The 19180-nt window shown below is 43.4% G+C and overlaps 1 protein-coding gene across 2 annotated transcripts in view; it reads right to left on the bottom strand.

Annotated features, from left to right (window-relative positions):
* LOC147665960 (copine-5) overlaps positions 1-19180 on the bottom strand; it is a 1339740-nt gene that overhangs the window by 46902 nt on the left and 1273658 nt on the right. For both annotated transcript variants that reach the window (XM_086949376.1, XM_086949377.1), the window contains 2 exons: positions 9487-9589; positions 552-609 (listed from right to left, as the gene is read on the bottom strand). In XM_086949376.1, coding sequence (XP_086805502.1) covers positions 552-609; positions 9487-9589 — 161 coding nt within the window. The remainder of the gene's footprint in view (positions 1-551; positions 610-9486; positions 9590-19180) is intronic.

The following is a 19180-nucleotide window of genomic DNA, read 5'->3' as shown; positions in this document are numbered from 1 at the left end:
TATCAGCTGACCAGACACCTAAAAGTCAGCATCCGTAAACCCACGACCCATTGAACCGACTAAATTCAAACATCTTGATGTGAGATCTCTCCATGCTCAAGTATGCACCCTCTGGAATGCTATTGCTTCTCGCCAAAGACCTGAACATCCTGATGCTCCACAGTGGTTTGACCCACCACTTGTTTAAGACTGTGCAAGGCTAGTAGGTTCCAAAAGGCCCGAAACCTGATTCACAGACAACCCCATATGAGCTTGAGCTGCCTCTCCTGCTCTTCTCTCCTCGAGCACTTTGCATCACCACTTGATGTTATAAGTTCTTATGAGAACTACCATCAATAAGTAAATAAACCACTTCTAGGGTTGCAGGGTTAACAGAGTAAATCACGAATGGGGCAGGTGGAGGGCAGACCCCAACAATGCTTTGGGGCTCTGCTCCAAGCATGGGAGGCTGCAGTGGTAACACTCTATGCTGGACTTGATACATCAATGGAAAATGACATTTTATTTGCGAATCAAATCTTTTCTTTTGTAACTTTGAGCGAAGTCCTTACCATCAAATTCAGCCTGTCCCACTCCAACAATGATGATGGACATTGGAAGCTTGGCAGCCTAATATAGAAAGGAATAGAGTGAAAAGGTGTCAGAGAGTAAAAAATAAAGGTTGTGAGTGGAAAACAAAGACAACCAGAAAGAGAGAGACGGAGAAATAGAGAGGGACAACAAGGCAGAGTGAGACAGACACACTATGAACCTGGTTACGAACTATCTCATCAAAGAGTTAGCAATCTTACAGAAAGGAACATTGTAATAACTCGCATGAAACAGCAGTGTTTCAAAGATAAAGCTTTATTTACAGTTCTCACAGGCACATAAAATGGCCGTAACGCCACCAACTGTCACCGTCTCACGAGTCCCAACGGACAGCGCGAGACACACTCTTCAGGCATCGCGCGCGGGGCGCGCGAGACAGACGAGCCCACTACATATCTCCTTTCCCTAAAACAAGGAGAAGCGGGAGCGAGAGAGAGAGAGAGATAGAGAGAGAGAAAGAGAGAGAGAGAAAGGGGGGAGAGAGAGAGAGAGAGAGAGAGAGAGAGAGAGAGAGAGAGAGAGAGCGAGAGAGATAGCAAGAAAGAAAGGAAGAGAACCGGAAAAGAGCACAGTAGGGAAAAAGGACCTAACGTCGGTATCTAACCGGAATTCTGATTACTCTGGCGCTCCTCCTAATAGTAGAGGGTAGTGGACGAGAACCCTGAACACTGAGGTCACATTGAGGAATGACCTGTGAAACATCTTTTACATCAATAGAACTCTTAGTATCATTTTGAACATTTTTAACTTCCACCACCTTGTTAACATTCCACCAGTTTTTCCCTTTGACCCGGACAGCACTTCCACACACTTTATCAACCACCACCGTTTTCCCAAACGTGGATTCACCTTTTTTTACAAAACCTTGTTTATTTATCCTGACACAATCACCCACTGCAAACTCTCTGTTTTTAACCCGCTTCCTTTCATCAAAGTATTCTTTTTGTTTGGACTGGACTTTAGCATTCCTGTTCCTTACTTTTTCATCCATTTCTTGGGGAGTGGAATTAGATTCAAACCACTTAGACATCCAAGCGGGCCTAAATTCTGTACATGGTTTCCTGCCTCTCAATAGTTCGAAAGGAGACACTCCTGTGGAAGAATGGGGTTGGTCCTATAGAACCACAGCATCACCTGACACATTGGGGAACAGCCTTGTTGTGTTCTATAGCCCATTTGACACAGTCACCTATAACTCTATTGAGTCTCTCCACCAAACCATTGGTCTGTGGATGGTAGAGAGAACTTTTGTAATGAGCGATGACTGATTCTTTGAGAAACTCTTCCACCTCAACTGACACAAATTGCACTCCATTATCGGAAATAATGGATTGGGGAAACCCTTCTCTCATGAATATTTATTTCATGAAGTCAATGATTTCTTTGGAGTCAACCTTTGATACAAACTTGGCTTCTGGCCACTTGGTGTAGTAATCCACCATCACAATAGCAAATTTGCATTGTTGAGGTAGACTATGGAAGGGTCCTAACACATCGATGCCAAGTTTTTCCCAAGGACCACCAGGAAGGGGAATGGGCGTGAGAGGGGAACAAGCTGTGCGAAGACATTTGTCACTGGAAGAACAAACCGTGCACTCTTGCACTATTGCATCAATGTCTCTATCCATCTGTGGCCACCAAAAGTACTCTCTTACTCTACGCTTGGTAAGTGTGGCTCCCAGGTGCCCCTCATGAGCTTTGGCTAGAAGAGTGGATCTGATGTTCTCTGGTGGAACATGTTTCTCTAACCTGAATACCAGACCATCTTCAATTGAAAGCTCTTCACTCACTTTCACATAGGCTTGTAAAGCCACTTCCACATTCTTTTCCCTAGGCCACCCTTGGGTAATATACTTCATCACCTCTTTTAAAACCTCATCACTTGCTAGTGCTTCCCTCCAACCTTCCTGTCCTACTGTACATACATTTGTCAATTCCACACTTGCTATGATATAATCCTCTTTTTCGTCAAAACAACTGTCATCAATACATTGCATGTCCTCACTGGTTGTAGCGGGCAAACGTGACAAAGCATCAGCCCTCACATTTTTACCCCCAGCAATGTGTACTACTTCAAAGTTAAATTGTAGAAGTTTTGACGCTAGACGTGCAATGCGAGGTGTAGCACTGCGGCTGTTGGTGTTACCTAAAATTGCAACCAACGGTTTGTGGTCCGTTTGAAGTGTAAACGTACGCCCCCACAGGTAATTTTTGAATTTCTCAATGCCCCACCAGCATGCTAGAAGCTCATTTTTCGATAACTGAATAATGTGACTCTGCCTCTCTGAGTACCCTGGATGCAAATCCTACAGTGTGTTCACTTTGACCAACTATCTATGTCAGGACAGCCCCTAAACCATAGCTGCTGGCATCCACAGTCAGGGTGCATGGGACATTCTGTACAAATGGCTTCAAAGCTTTGACAGTACTCAGTTGTTCTTTAATCCAATGGAAAGCAAGCTTGCATTCATCATTCCACACAAATTCACTTTTGTCCTGTAGCAATCTCGATATGGGGCGTATCTTCGTAGCATAGTCTTGGATAAAGCGGGCGTAGAATTCAGTAAGACCTAAAAGAGATTTTACACCAGCTTTGTCTTTGGGTGCAGAAGCATCAACAATGGCTTGAACCAAGCTCGGCTTAGGTGTGACTCCTTCGCTTGAGATGGTGTGAACCAGATATTCTACACTGTCTTTTGAGAACACACACTTGTCCCTTTTTAGTACCACACCATGTTCTTGGAAAATAGACAAAATTTTGCTCAGCACCATGTCATGTTCCTGTTGATCCTTAGCGAATAACAAAACATCATCTTGGAATATGGCCACGTTTTTGATTCCCTTCAGCAGGTTGACCATGATTCTCTGAAAGACAGAGGCTGCCGATGCCAGGCCAAAAGGCATACGACAGAATTGGAATAATCCTGATGGAGAATTGAACGCAGTGAAGTGACGTGAATCCTTGTCAAGATCGATTTAATGATATGCTGAGGCCAAATCCAGTTTGGTGAAAACCTTGGCTCCTGCAACTACCCCCAACATTTCTGAAATATTAGGTAGAGGGTGCGAATCCACCCAAATCACCTTGTTTAGGCTGCGCAGATCAATGCAGATTCTGAGTTTGTTGTTTTTCTTCCGGGCTACCACCAAAGCCGAAAACCAATCCGACGACTCAATGGGTTCAATAACCCCTCTTTTCTGCATGGACAAGAGTTCTTTTTCCAAGTCTCCTCTTATGCTGAAGGGAATACTTCTTATTTTGTGTTTTACAGGCACAGCATCGCTCCTTATCTTAATTTTGTGCTTGAATCCTTTGATCTTTCCCAATTCTCCAGAAAATACTCTTGGGTATTTATTGAGTAATTCTTCCACATGTGATTGGTCGCGAACAACCAATATTTGTTCTTTTACTACCGGGCATAGCATAATGCTGAACAAACCTTGATGGAACCATCCTAATATGTCTAAACCATGCACGGCCACATATATTTTCCCATATATGTGTCTGTTTTTGAAAATCAGGATTTCTTCAAAATATCCTAGAAGATCTATTCTTCTCCCTTCATAGGATACAGGCTCTCGGTCTGGTGGTTGCAGGGGTCTATTTCCCCATTTCTCCCCGAATAAAGATTCATTGATCATTGTGATCCTTGCTCCAGAATCTACCAACAGTCTCAGCTTCTTTTCACCCACACCGATGATTGCGTAGGGATCTACACGGTCATTAGGATCACCACTTTTTATGTTTCCATCATTGACCACTAAAACCATGTCTTTAAGTTCACTGAGAGTGTCATCACTGTCACTACCACTAGAGTCCTTTACGCATGCAACTTGGTTTGTAAGTTTTTTTATGAGTTTGGCATACTTTATCAAAGTGCCCTAATTTCCCACATTTCTGACAAGTAGCATTCCTCGCAGGACATGGTCTTCCACTTTTTGCTTGAGAGGGATATCCACATCTGAAGCAGATGTCAGTCCTTTTGAAGAAACTGTTCTGTTGGTAATCTTTCCTTTTTACACACATTTTTATGCGCACAGGGGTAACCACCTCAGCATTTTTACTCTCTAACTCTTTGATGGAGGATTGTGAAGTCTCAATGCTCTTAGCTATACGGAAGGATTCATCTAGAGATGGATTTTCCAAGGACAACAACTTTTGTCTTATGGTTTTATCAAGGCATTTGCTTATGAACTGGTCATTTATTAATTGTTCACTGAAGTTTTCAAACTCACACTCTGCCACCATCTTCCTCAAGGCGGTAATATACTTGTCAACATCTTCCTCTGTCTTCTGCGCTCTTTTAAAGAATGTATGTCTTGATACCACAACACTGGGTTGCTTGTCATATCTCACTTTCAATTTTCTCACTGTGTCTTGGTATTCATCAGTTTCTTCACCTACTTCACCTACCACATCAGGTAAATTTTTGAGAGTTTCTCTTCCTTCAAACCCCAGTGAGTGAAGTAGTAAGAACCTTTTCCTTTCTGCTCTGAACCTATGTGTCCAATCGCTCCTAAATAATTTTCAAACGCATCAAACCATTTCCTCCATGGTACTGGTGGTTCACCTGGTGTATCCAGAAAAGGAGGTGGAAGGTGGATAGACTGCATCATGTTTTTTTTTTTTTTTTTTGCGGGTAATAGTGATACTATGAGAGAAACTGACGATAAGTGGTTCTCCTTTTAACTTTTATTTTCCTTTTACCAACAGTGAATAGGTAAAAATGCAATTTCCCAGTATTTTCTTTAACAACAATAGGTAGCTCTTTTACCTTTCCCAAGAACTCTAATACCATTCTGGGCTAGAATGGTTTATACTGGGTTTTTTTTCCCACACACTGCATCCTGGGAAGACACAAAGTGAATTATATGTTTATTTTTGCCTCTGACGTGCTATGTTTTTTCCCTTGCCAAATAGCGGTTTAATTTGTGCCCCAGAGGTGTTGTTGTTGAACTAACTTCTTTCCCACAGTCTTTGTTTTGACAAATCTATTCGGTACTGACAAATGCCTTTAACTTCGTAGCTTCTCCTTTAAGGGCTGGGCGTGATGTTGTTTACAAGCAAGCCCTGAGAGGATCATGAGGAAGGCGGGACATATCGCGTCTTATGCACGCCCACCAAAGCGCGTCCCACGACTCCTCACCTCAGCTTTCCTTCTGATACGGCAGCAAACCGACAGGCATTAAATCACACATGCTCGTAGCTGCCGATCACCTCTTGGCTCTTCAGCTCCGTCGCAGACCGCCTCTCAGTTCGTTCTCCGGGTGATTCCTTTTCCGATCTGCCACACCGTTCCGACTTGAAGTCTGCAACCTCCTTTCTTCTTTTACCAGGTAAACTCTTTCTTCAATTGTGGGTTCTTTGTGGGAACTGTCCTCGTCGCCATATTCGAGTGTAATAACTTGCATGGAACAGCAGTGTTTCAAAGATAAAGCTTTATTTACAGTTCCCACAGGCACGTCTCTTCAGTGGCAAGATGCACATAAAATGGCCGTAACGCCACCAACTGTCACCATCTCACGAGTCCCAACGGACAACGCAAGACACACTCTTCAGGCATCGCGCGCGGGGCGCGCAAGACAGACGAGCCCACTACAAACATCTTACGTACCATTCACAGATAATAATTTATTAGAACTCGACATTGACCTCTTTAAACTCATGCGGAAATTACAGTTAAGAAACTTTTTTGAAAATGTCATACAATCTTCAGAAATCAATGAAGAAAAAGAGGATGAACTAATGGGTCTAAGAAATCGAAGCAGGTATATGGCTCCAATAAGCCACAAAACTTTAGACCTCTTTGAGAACTTGGTTAAGAGAGAGTTGAACTCAATTAAGTTTAAAACAAGCAATAGAAAAAATACCACATGTAAAGATTGGGATACTCTTAAAAAACTTGCAAACAATTCCCAAATAGTATTTAAAAAAGCTGACAAAGGAGGAGCGCTAGTTGTACTAAACACAACTCGCAATGAAGATAAAGTAAAGGAACACATTATGGATGAAAATGTTTACTTGAAATTGGATAACAACCCCACTAGAGAATTCACTATGATTCTAAAAGAAATAGTGGACAATGCAGCTGAGATGAATACTATCAAAGAAAAAAACAGATTATTTTTATTGACAACAAGTCCCAGAAGTCCATCATTGTAAATGGTACCGAAAGTCCACAAGAGTATCACGGATCCACCTTTCAGGCCAATAGTTTCAACCTGTGGTAGTATTCATGAACATATTGGTCAGTTCATAGATAAATACATACAGCCGAGCGTTAGAAAAATGAAGTCCTATACAAAGGACACCACGGATTTCATCTTGAAACTTCAGAATATAACATGGGCAGAAGGTGACGAGATTACATTGTGTACAGCTGACGTGAAATCTTACATCTATTCCTCACCAAATGGGATTGGAGGCAATAGAACACACACTTTTAAACAGTGATCTTGAACAAACAATGCAAATTTTCATCATGGAACTTGTCAACTTTTCGCTGTACCATAGTTATTTTAAATGGAAGGAGGAGTGGTTCCTCCAATTAAGCGGTACATCCATGGGAAATTGTATGGCACCATCCTATGCGAACCTTATAATGGAGAGATTTGATGAGGAGCACATCCTATCAAACCAGGAGTGGAAATCTCATATATTATTGTACCAGAGGTACATAGATGACATTTTCGTATTGTGGAAAGGAAATAAAGAGAGTGCGAAGTTGGCCATTCAGATGTAGAATTCATTTATTGAACACATTCAATTCACCAACGAAATTTCTGAAACACAAATCACATTTCTAGATATATTGATATTGAAAACGGATACAGGTTTGGAAACTGATATCTTTAGAAAGTCAACAGATAGAAATAATATCTTACATTTCACGAGTCATCAACAACAATCACTAAAAATCCATTTGTCAAAATCACAAATGTTAAGGATACGAAGAATAGTTTCTGATAATCGAAAAGCTGATCAAACAATTGAGGAGATGGCACAAAGGTTTAAAGAAAGAGGATATCCACCACCTATTATATCAAAAGCAATAGCAGGAAGTAAACTAATTACACGCCAAGCAGCCTTAACCACAAGCACAAAGAAAGTGAACACCAGAATGGTGGCTGTCACAAAATTCACAACATCAAGTTATACCTTCAAGAAGATAATAAATAAACATTGGCCATTGCTAACCATGGAACCCGACTTCAGGAATTTGTTTATGGAACCCCCGCTGTTTGCGTACACCAGAAACAGGAATATAGGAGAGATTTTGAAATAACGGATTCACACAAGGGAACATACACAGGAACGATGCCCTGTTTGAACTGTCAAAATTGTCACAATATAATTTGTGGAACTACCCTCCACCACCCTATGAAGGGACATGAAATTAAACTACATGTATCAGCCACTTGTGAAACCTCGAATGTTATTTACATGCTTAAGTGCCCTTGTGGCAAAATATATGTGGGTAAAACAGAGCGTAAAATCCGTCTACGTATCAATGAACACAAATCCAACATAAGGAGTAAAAATTTAAAAAGAACTTAAACACAACATTGCGCATTTGAGATTTTTAATTCTGGAAATTATTGACAAGCATGAAGGAACAAACAATAATAAACAACTACTTCGCAGGGAAAACTTTTGGATCTATCATCTACAAGCAATGAAGCCATATGGTCTCAATGAACGGACTGAATTTGCATGTTATTTATGAAACCCATTACGGGCCATTTTTGCTCATAAAAGTCTGTAATCAATGTCACTTTATTAGCTATTGTGAATATCCAATGTTACATCTAATCATAGTATTACCTTTAGCGTTCGTATAATTTTTATTTTTTCATTGCCATGAATTTAACTTTGCCATGTATTTCATTTAACACTCTCACGTAATACTCTTATGCCTTGCTTAAAGACACTGTTACATAACCCCTCAATCAATATGGCTACCGACGACACACAGACACACACACTTTACAGTCCGTCCTCCATGTTTGTGGAGGACGCACACTCTACGTAAGACGCAGTACGTGCAGCAAGCATACACGGAAGTATCCCGGAAGCGATGAGGGACGCGTTTTACACACTCGAGGAAAACCCGATCACTTATCTCGGTAAGAATAGAGCAAATGAGGAGGATGTTACATTTAGGAAAGCACTCAGTCCTCTGAGTGCAATGTGTACCTAAGTTCAACCGGGTGGAGGGGTCTCATAGAAACCGACTAAGGTAACCTTTATTGACATCATTTCTAACGCTACATTTTGACTATATATCAAGGACTGATTTGATTTTTTTTCATATAGATCATTGACCAGATCTATAGTCATATCCCGACTTCGTAACGTGAGTACTTTACATTATCTCACACAACACGGCATGTCGTCACTTATGTCACTAAGCACATAACCACAAATCACAAAATGCATGTATATATCACTTGAGAATGTCTGCTTTAAAGAATGAGTTGGTTGCAGTTCTGCATCAAAACAATGTTATATTATGTTCCTTAGATCATATTCCCTGATGAAGAGCATAAAAAGCTCGAAATGCATTGGAATGCAATATGATGTGACTTGGAAACCCATTGTACATATGATATGGAGCAACATATGATAAGTTGAAGAAAACAAATACAATTGAAAGTAACAATGATAACAAATGAAATAACGATAATGAATGAATAAAATTCTTGTCTAAATGAACATTGGAAGCTTTATTTGATCAACACAGGAGTGCCCCAAATAGGGGATTTGCAACCAAGTAATTGGAAGCACTCAACAAAACCAATCACTAGACCAGTCCAAGCTGCCCTCAGCCTCGCCTGCCCTATCCTTCTGCCTTTGGGTGGCTAAAAGAGAAGAGATGACACAAGCACACTTACATTGACGATAGCCTCCTTGGTCTGCGCCATGTCCGATATCACCCCATCAGTGATAATCAGTAGCACGAAGTACTGGGAGCCGTCCTGCACCGCAGCAGCATAGCTAGATCAGAGACAAGGAAACATGGAGCACGTAAATGTCAGCAGTAACGAGGGCCATTGGAGAATAAGTAAAAACTGCCTTATCATCAGTGACACATCTAGAGAAGGGTCAGTGAAACATAGCAAGTGTAAGTGTTGTAAGATAGTAAGCACATCTAGAGCAGAATCACTGAAGCTTGGCTGATCTACCATGGGATATGCAAGTATATAGAGAAGGAGACCGCAAACAAAATACATGTGCAAAGTAACTGTCAAATAGTAATTACGGTGAGGTGGTAACAGAGACCTTGAGCACTTCACCCAACTAACAGACAGCCCAAAGATGGCCAACTCTTTGACGACGAGAGAGCCGTGGTGTATTTTTTACAGTGTGTATTCCTAGAGACCCTCTATGCAAGGTGTCCCGGTGTGCTTCCTGAGTGTCACAGTGTGCTTGAGCAGGTGGACAGGGGAGAGTATTTATAAACACTGAAGGATGCAAGGAGTACGCCAACTGGTTCTGTGCATGCTCCAACGTGCCTCACAAGTGAGTGACAAAGAGAGCACTTAGAGAGCCTCCATTCATGCACCTAGATCACTAATAATGTGATCGAGCATGGAGGGACTCGCCTCGCTTCATTGTGTGCTACTCATTGTACAACACAAGATACTTCTATTGTAAATTTCAGGGTGATCGTGTGTGGCACAATACAGAGCACACGTCAAAAATACCACAGCTGAGGACCATTTCTCTTCCACAAATATAATACAGAGATGTCTTCCAAAAATGTGCGCATATTTAACAACTCTTGTGATCTTTGTCAGTACATTGTTTATAAGCAATTCCATACCAGCACCTGACCACTACCAGTACCAGTAGGACATTATTCAGTCAAACAATGCGAAAACTGCTGATTCAGAGAGAACTCTAACTGCTGCAGCCCAAGCGCCTCTCGCTGCAGCGGCTGAACAGCCCTTGCTGCTATAGCAGAATATGGCGCTGGCCGGAGAACAGGGGCGGCCTTAGGCATGTGCAAGCTGTGCACCTGCACAGGGCCGCCAAACCCCAGGGGCCACCACGCCAATAAATATCCTTAATATAATAATTAATGGATATATATTTGCGTGGTGGCCCCTGGCAGGGATTTGGCAGCCTCCGGCTCTGTAACACCTTCCTGAGCTCCGGTGGGCTCTGCCCCAGACCCCCTCTACCCTACCTAAGCTCCCTGCCCAGGGCCGCCATGAGCCTGCGGGGAGGCAAAGCCAGACTACAAAAGGACGGTGAGGAATGTCTCCTGATGGCGGGGCCTCACGGAGACAAAGAAATGCCAGTGAAAGAGCAGAACACCAAGAAGGAGGGGGCTGGCGATTGGCTGGCGGGGTTTGAAACCCACTAATCAGCCCAGGACCTTGGCAAGGGGCAAGAGTGGTTAAGAAGGGGCGTTGTCAATGAAGCCTTATTCTTGACTGCCAGAGATGGCCCAGCACAAAGCGGGGGTCACAAAAAACATCACCCTGCTAGAGCTCTTCCGCATCATTGTGGCATTCACGATTTGGAAAACACAACACACCAACAAGCAGATCACGCTGTGAGTGGACAACCACGCAGTGGTGCAGGCAGTAAATTTGGGAACCGCATACCTGGTCGGCTACCAACTGAGCATGAATGTAGCAATAAAAGCAAGGCACGTACCAGGCTGCAAGAATGCCATAGATGATGCAGTGTCATGTTTTCAATGGCAGAGGTTTCGGGAGCAAGCACCACACGTGGAGCAGGACATGACGCCCATGCCCGAGCTGACGTGGGTCCTGGTGGAGCTGACCTAAGTATGTTGGTGAAGAACGTACTGGCGTCGGAGACAGCGCAGAGATCTTGTATGTGCTGGGAAGTATTTTAGCGGGTGACAGGAGCGCAGGGGCCTAGCACGGTGACAACCAAGGATGTAACCACCTTCATCAATTGGGCGTTCAAAGGGGGGCAGAGACATTTTAAGGATTTTGGGGGCCCTGGGCCAAACATATTTTGGGGGCCCCTGTCCGCAATACCTTTGAATTCACTGTCCATTATACGTTCATTCACACCCTTGTTATGTCACGCAATATTTAATGACACATTCAAAATGTACGAAACAGTAAAAAAAAGAAGAAAAATGAGCTGTAATTACTTACATTTTATAGTGATTATGTTATTTGAATCCACTCCTGAAGACAAATGAAGATCTGTGGGGTCCTCTGGTTGTTCTAAGTCAATCTCTCAGTCACCATACGTATCACATATAACATTAATGAAGTAGGCCAGAGTGATGTTGTCCCATTTTCTAGCAAGATTCTGTATCCACCTGTCTAGATTTCAATCAATGTCTTGTTCCATGATATTAGTTTTCATTCATTTCAGCCTGATGTATAGGACTTTCTATGCATTTACTATTTTCAGTGCTGTTCTTCTTACTTTCTTTCTATTGTTAACATCGGTTCTTTCTTTCCTCAGACATACTCAGAACATCACCTTTAACATTTTACTGGTGAATTTCAAATTGTTTAAGGCCTTGAACATGTGGATTCCGGGACGAACTTTATTGCATGGGCTGACAGAAAACAGTAATAAATACAGAAAAGCATTGGCGTTCAACATTCTTCAAAGTGTTCTGTGCAATAGGTAGTTGTTTGGATGATATCATATACATCAGGGTGCATAGGTTAAACAGGACATGATTGAGAAATTATCCTTGTTAACCTCATCTTGTTTCTCTGCAAATCTTGTTATCTACACCTGACCTGTGCAGTAATTGTGTTAAGGAGTTCTATTTTAATTTTGAGGAATTGAACATAAATGCTGCTGGGTTTCGAAGTTTTGTTGAAGGCAATGTTTGCTGCCTGTATCAAAGGCTTGAATTAAGTTTCAATGATAAGTAGAAAGTTATAGACCATAGAAAGTTATAGGCTTTTGTGAACTGCTGGCAATAATTTTATGATGCTCAGATGGACCCTATTTCTGATTTACCATTTTTCAGGTCTATTCAGTCCTAGAGATGCCTGCAAGGCATCCATGCTGTTTTCCTGAATGGTCAGGCCCTCTTTAGTTGTTTTATAGTTGGAAAAGGATGAAATAGGCAAGATTGAGTACAAGAACTCTATGTTGTTGGCTTGAATTTTGAAGATGCTGTTTGTCAGGGATTCTGAAGAGCTCAAGGCACTGTAAGCCTCGAGTAGTAAAAGGTTAAATGCATAGCCCGCACTAAAGCTCAGCAAACAGATATAGTAATAATCAGAGGCTAACGAAGCCAATAAATGTAAGGACCTAAGCACTTTAGCACTGATTGAGCAGTTAGTAGCCTATGCATGCAGCACTTTATCTGCGCACAAGTTGCACTTACATAAAGCACACATTCTAACTGGCTTCAAAGCATTGAAAACCGAGATCCGTGACTTTTTAAGGTTCAAGACAACAAACCTCCCTAGCACTCAAGTTGTATGAAGATCAGATTAATGTAAAAATTACTTTGGTATCAGTCAAGGCGCTGTGAAATCTTTTAATTTTTTCATTTTGTTGTGTCTCTCTACAAAAAGTTCTAGCTGGTATTTTTTGCATACCTAAGGCCAGTCTTTCACTGGAGCTACCGCTAGCGCCGGGTTGCCTCTTTTGAGGCAGCTGTGCACTCTACAAGTGTCTTGTATTGTATTGTATTATACCTATTGCTTTCAGTAGTGTAATAATATACTAAGAGTATGGGTGGAGTCACACCCTTGCTTGGGTGATTGGATAGCTTGTTTTAGAATAGAGGCCATCTGAGCCAGTTTGGCCCTGATACTGTTGGAAAAGATTACAGTTCTAAGAAATGATTCTTCGTTGTTTGTTTTATTGGCCATACTTGCCCTTGCAAGTCTGAAACATTCATAAACAAAAAAGCAAGATAGAAAATAAACTGAACACCTCATACCTCCAGGAAGTAATATCCTTAATATGTAATAACCAGAGCAAACACAAATTCAGTTATTCTTTCTTTACATGTAGAACATTTTACAAATACTGTTTGAAGCAAGCACAAATCTAGTTGTCCTTATTTATATGCAGAATGTCTTACACATATCCACACTACACATTACCACTGAGTGAGCTAAAATACAAACTGCACAGTTCAATGTAACACAGAAAATGGAAGTGAAAGGAAGGTGAGTCCTGTTCCTTTGGCATATAAAGCTGGGACATCATTTATTTTTCCGTGACCTAATATATTTCACTACATTATCAACTACATTACTACATAACTACATTATCAAAGTGCTACATTAGATCATGCACATTAGTTATCCTATACTAATCCATGGATTCTGATAGATCTCCGTTGCAATCCCTCCTATACTTTCTTCAAACAAAATCTCAAATTGCTATTGCTGAACAAACACTACATGAGCCCAGCACACCAACATGAGCATGGAAAAGGCCCCTTGACGCAGCGTCTAATCATTCATTAATTCCACAGAGGGATAATGTTGTAATTTTTATACCTTTTAACATACATATAATAATGTTGCATTGTTTTTTATCCCCTTGAATCCCTGCATTAATGCTATGATCCTGGCCTGTTCCACTGTACTGTAAACCTCACGGTCCAGGATGCCCTTGGGTCGAGCAAATGCTATTTAACACTGTCAAAAAAGAAAGAAAGAAATATTTACCTCTGAAGTCGGGACTCTAAGTCGACATCTCTCTGATTCTTTCTCCTGGATTCTGCCTCCCACTAACTGCGCGCCAGACAGTCTGAATAAGCGGAAGCTGTCACGATGAGTCATAGCTTTTGCTCATCTTGGCCTGGTAAGCGAGTTACAACTGCCTGCCATATCAGATGCTAGGATAGGGTTGGAGGCGAGCACGCCTCCTCTATCCTGCTATCTGATAGGATATCGGGATGAAGAGAGTGACAGGCATGCCCCGCCGAAGCCTAATTAGCAGACATGCACCTGCACTGTCCGAGGCAAGAAGTGCTTCATGTCTGTTACTGTTAATTGTACTTTGAATGTGCTGTGTCCGTGTGAGGTGGGGCCTGGGACTTTGCAAGGGGGCCCCTTGTGAGGTGGGGGCCCTGGGCCAAAGCCCACTTTGCCCCCGCCTTAAAGGGGAGGAGTAAGGGGTTGGCACAATCCCAACTCACAGCAATGTCACATTAAGGCAGCAATGAAAGGGTGGGTGATGGTGCAGCCAAGGCGCAAGGACCATAGATGGCCAATTGAGTTTTCATTATTGACAGGATTGCTGGAAATGTTCCCAGACATTTTCAGGGGGAACCAGGAGGTAGTGCTTTTCAAAGCAGCATTCGCCCTGGCATTCTTTGGGGCATACAGGGTCAGCGAACTGGTCACTTCATTGAAAAATAACTCTAGAGAGGTATGACTGCGGGGGAGGACATTTGGATGGGTGATGGGCATATGATTGTGTACTTACTCCAGTCCAAAACAGGTCAGGAAGGGAAAGGGAGAAGCACAAGGATGGACTGCCTTGAAGACAGGGCATGTTGCCCAGTATGCCTGATGTAAGAATATAAGGGGCAGGTTGTAAGCGATTGTAGACCACTTTTCAGGCACCAGGACGGGTCATATCTGAGCCGCTTCCAATTTTCATTGGTGCTCAAATTAGCAATAAGCAAGGCTGGCCTACAAGCCAAAGAGCTTGGATCGCACTCATTTTGCATAGGAGCGGCAACCATAGCAGCAGTTAGTAGTTTGGGTGAGGAACGCATCAAGCAGATAGGGTGCTGAGCGTATAAGTTCTACAAGGGCTACATATGACCCTCATCGAATTAAGACTTTGTTTTTTCCACAGCAGGGACATGCGGCATCAGGCGCAGATTGTGGATCCTGGGACACTTGTATGTCACAAGGGCGCAGAGAGGGGCCGAGGAACACAAAGAATACATGGGCATATTGTTGCGAAACACAGAGGTGACATGGCTGGTGTAGGCAGGCATGCGGTGGGAACAACTGCTGCCTGCCCTGCAAGAATAATTAGGGAGGGTTGAAAGGCCTGACGCGGTCTTGTTACACCTCGGGTGAAACGATCTTGCAACCCTTGGTAGGAAAGACATACTAGGGTCAATGATATCTGGGTTAATGGCAGTGCCTACGCTGGTACGCCCGGTGGACGTCATATTTTTTTATTTTATTTACCTATAAAGTTTAATAAGGCGCAAACAAGATCCCAAAGGATATCAGAGCGCTTTACGAAAGGATGGAAAGAAGGACATAAATGCAATATCGACATCAAGTACGAATACAAGACAGGAATAAACGCATAATTAGAAGACAAATGAGTCAAGGAGAGTAATATAACAAACAGGTATATAGCGGGTTACAAGGGGGCTCACCATGTGATAAAGAAGAGCAGCATCAAAATGGTGGTACAATGGTTGTGGGATAAATGACTTCAGGCAAGGAGCCTAGTCCAATTAAGGTAAGAATTTATTCATAAGGAATTTTTTAGCTTCCAGTTTGAAAGAAGTCTTTGAGGAGATTCTGCATACTTCCGGTGGAAGAGAGTTCCATACTTTGGGGCAGAGCCGGAAAAGGCTCGATGACAAGTTCTCTTTTTGCTAAGTATGAGTGGTTTCAAGAGGAAAGTGTTAGCGCTTCTTGAGGCTCTACCACCACAGGATAATTCAAGCTTTTGCGTTAGGTACCTGGGAGTATTGAAATGCAGGGCTTTGTGCGTCACAACGGCAATCTTTAACTGAATTCAAGCTTCGTAGGGCAACCATTTAAGAGATTTTAGTACTTTTATTAATTCTACCAGGTGTAGGTTATGCCCAGGGGGCAAAGTAATACATTATCAATTTAAACTGTGCGTTTCTAGACACATTGCATCCAGCATTTTTACTCAATCCTCCTGTGTGATGGGGGCCCCATGTCCACTACTGATTTGTCTGGAAGGGCATAGGGGGATGCTATGGTGGTGGTGTTGAGGGTGTTCATATCAGCTCTTAGTGTCTAGTACAGATCAGATATGGCCTTGTGCATGGCAGATGTAGCATATAAAGTAGCATCCAGTCGCTATCGCAGTTCCTTTCAAAAGAAATTGCCCAGTAGAAAAATCGAACTCCTCCCTTGATTCCTCCAAAGGTAGGAGTTTGTTGGCTTGAAACAGGTTACCTTGAGTCGTAATTTTGCATCCTGCTCACTCAAGCAGTCCCTTCCAACTGCACTTAAGGGGTAATACAGTGAGGAATTGCAGGTTTTTAGCAAGCACCTATCCCACAAGTTCTGACTAGCTTCCACGATTCATTTTTTTCGAAGTTAGCCCGTTTCGGATCTAAAATAACTCTCATTAGCACAGCAGTGGGGTGTTGGCTGTAACTATTGCCTCCCCAGTTGCCCATCACATATCCATATGGTCTGAGGTCATAGCACGGAACGAATGGCGGGGTGCTCATGACTATGCATCACTCGGAAGGTCCAGAAGAAAGCTGAACATCTCTATGGTAAAAATCTGCAGGGGTAACACGTGGGGGGGTTGTGAGGCACAGCCTCATTAATCTGAAGACGCCGGAATATTACGAAGCAGATGGAGTTCACTTGTCAGGGGTAGAGATGGATACGTTCATACTCAATTTAGTTGGGGTGCAGGAGGAACTAGGATTTTCACAAGGTAGAAGGGAGCAAGGGGGAGCGGCCAGAGTTCGGGAAACCACTGTCAGCATGGCTGGAACAGCACACAAAAATGACAGACAAGGTAGCACACTAGGCTAAATTGAAGAGCCGCTAAACAGTGTCCTTTGGGATGCCTTCCGGCAGGGACACTGAGGGAGACGGCGAGGGGCCCGCATGGGGTCAGCAGCAGCTGGTTACGGGCACTTGCAGCCCGGGTCGGACCAGGCGGCCACCCACACAAATGAGCGACTGTGAGGTTAGCCTGGAGGCCGCAAGCGCTAGGCACCAAAGGAGGCAGGCCAGCACACAAGGGGCTGTGCGGAGTGTAAAGAGCAATGCATCGGTGTGATAAGTACATTTATAGATGCGATGCAGTGCAGAAATCATGGAACCTACGGATGACCATAAAATGTGATGTTTATGTTTCATGCTTTCAAAATAAACTGCGGCCGTTATGCAAAAGCTAAGGGGCAGATTTATGAGTTCTGGCGCATCTCTGCAAATCAGCAGGGATGCGCCAGAACTGATGCGTCACGCAATTCCCTCCTTGCGGCACCACAGATGCGCCGCATTTACAATGCGGCGCACCATGGTGCAAGGAAGGGCAGATGCGTGACGCATCTTGTGGTGTACGGGCGGCGCATTGCTGGAGTAGCGTCGCAAGTGCGACGCAACTCCTGCAATGTACAGAGGCCACCCATACATAACATGGTGCGTCACTCCTACGCCTGCTTCAAGCAGGCGTAAGGATTTGACGCAGCAGCGTCATAAAACTGACTCAGTGAAATCTTGTAGATTTCACTGCGTCAGTTTTACGGGGCTTTCCTACGAGAGTACGCCCACCCTGCGACAGAACGCCCACATGAAACCTGACGCAGGTTCCATGTGGCGCAGGGCTTTACAATGTGACGCATCTGCCTAGATGCGTCACGTTGTAAATAGGTCGCAGGGATGCGTCACGTTTCCGCACCGTTGCGTCACGCAACGGCGGCGTAAACGTGGCGCAAGTCCGACATAAATCTGCCCCTAAGTGTCTGAATCCCCGCTATGGGGAAGGGATGGCTAAGGTGCACAAAGGACGGAGGCCGCGGGCGGAGGGGCACTCGCACGTCTGGGAGGGTTTATCTCCTCACCTGTGAAGTCTGCTCTGCACAGACGCATTTAAAACACATCCCAGGGCTTAGGAGCCCTCTACGGCAGGGGTGTCCAGCACTAGGCCTAGAGGGTTGAATCCTTTCCAGATTTCAGAATACCCACCTAATGTGGATCTAAATACATTTAGTGCTCGATTAAGGGGGTCTCAGACCTGATTCATAATGATTTCCCGGGGCAAATTTTTCATGCATGCGATAAATAGCGTCAATAACAAGTTGTGGCAGAGCATGCGGATTTTGGTACTTATCGCACTACTAGTTTCAAGTCTTGTTATTTACACGCCTTTTTCATCCAGTAAATTTCGTCAAGAATGACTTGCTGGAATTTATCGGAGGTAAAACCCGACCACCAGTTTTCAAAAACAATCTGTCACTTGTGCAAACAGCCGTTAGTGAAGGTCTGGGAATTTTATTAGGAATTCGTAATCGAGGCCTCATTGAATATAAATGGAAATTATATACACAGCCACAGGTTTTTGTGAACAGGTGCAAGATCTGCCCTACAGCATATTTCATTTCTAAGAATCCCCTTGTTTTTGGAGCATGCGTCCACGTGCGCACTTGTCAGAACTGACCCTCAGCCCCTGCATACAGGTCTCCATCCTTTCAACTGTGTCTTCAGCTTGTACCTTGTTAAGGTCAACCTATAGATTAGAGGTAGGGCGCAGGCTGAGCCTCTCTATTCAGAAGCTGTGAGGGCGAGATATGGCTGAACTCAAGCATCTGCTGCCCTGACACCTCCATCTGTCCTGCCTCGTTTGACACCTCTTGCTCGACTTTTAACTGACTGTTACAATAATTGTTATTTTGTGATGTCACCT

This window comes from Lissotriton vulgaris, unplaced genomic scaffold (genome assembly GCF_964263255.1).
Source record: "Lissotriton vulgaris unplaced genomic scaffold, aLisVul1.2 SCAFFOLD_285, whole genome shotgun sequence".
NCBI classification, from domain to species: Eukaryota; Metazoa; Chordata; class Amphibia; order Caudata; family Salamandridae; genus Lissotriton; species Lissotriton vulgaris.
This window is presented reverse-complemented; position numbering and strand designations above follow the sequence as displayed.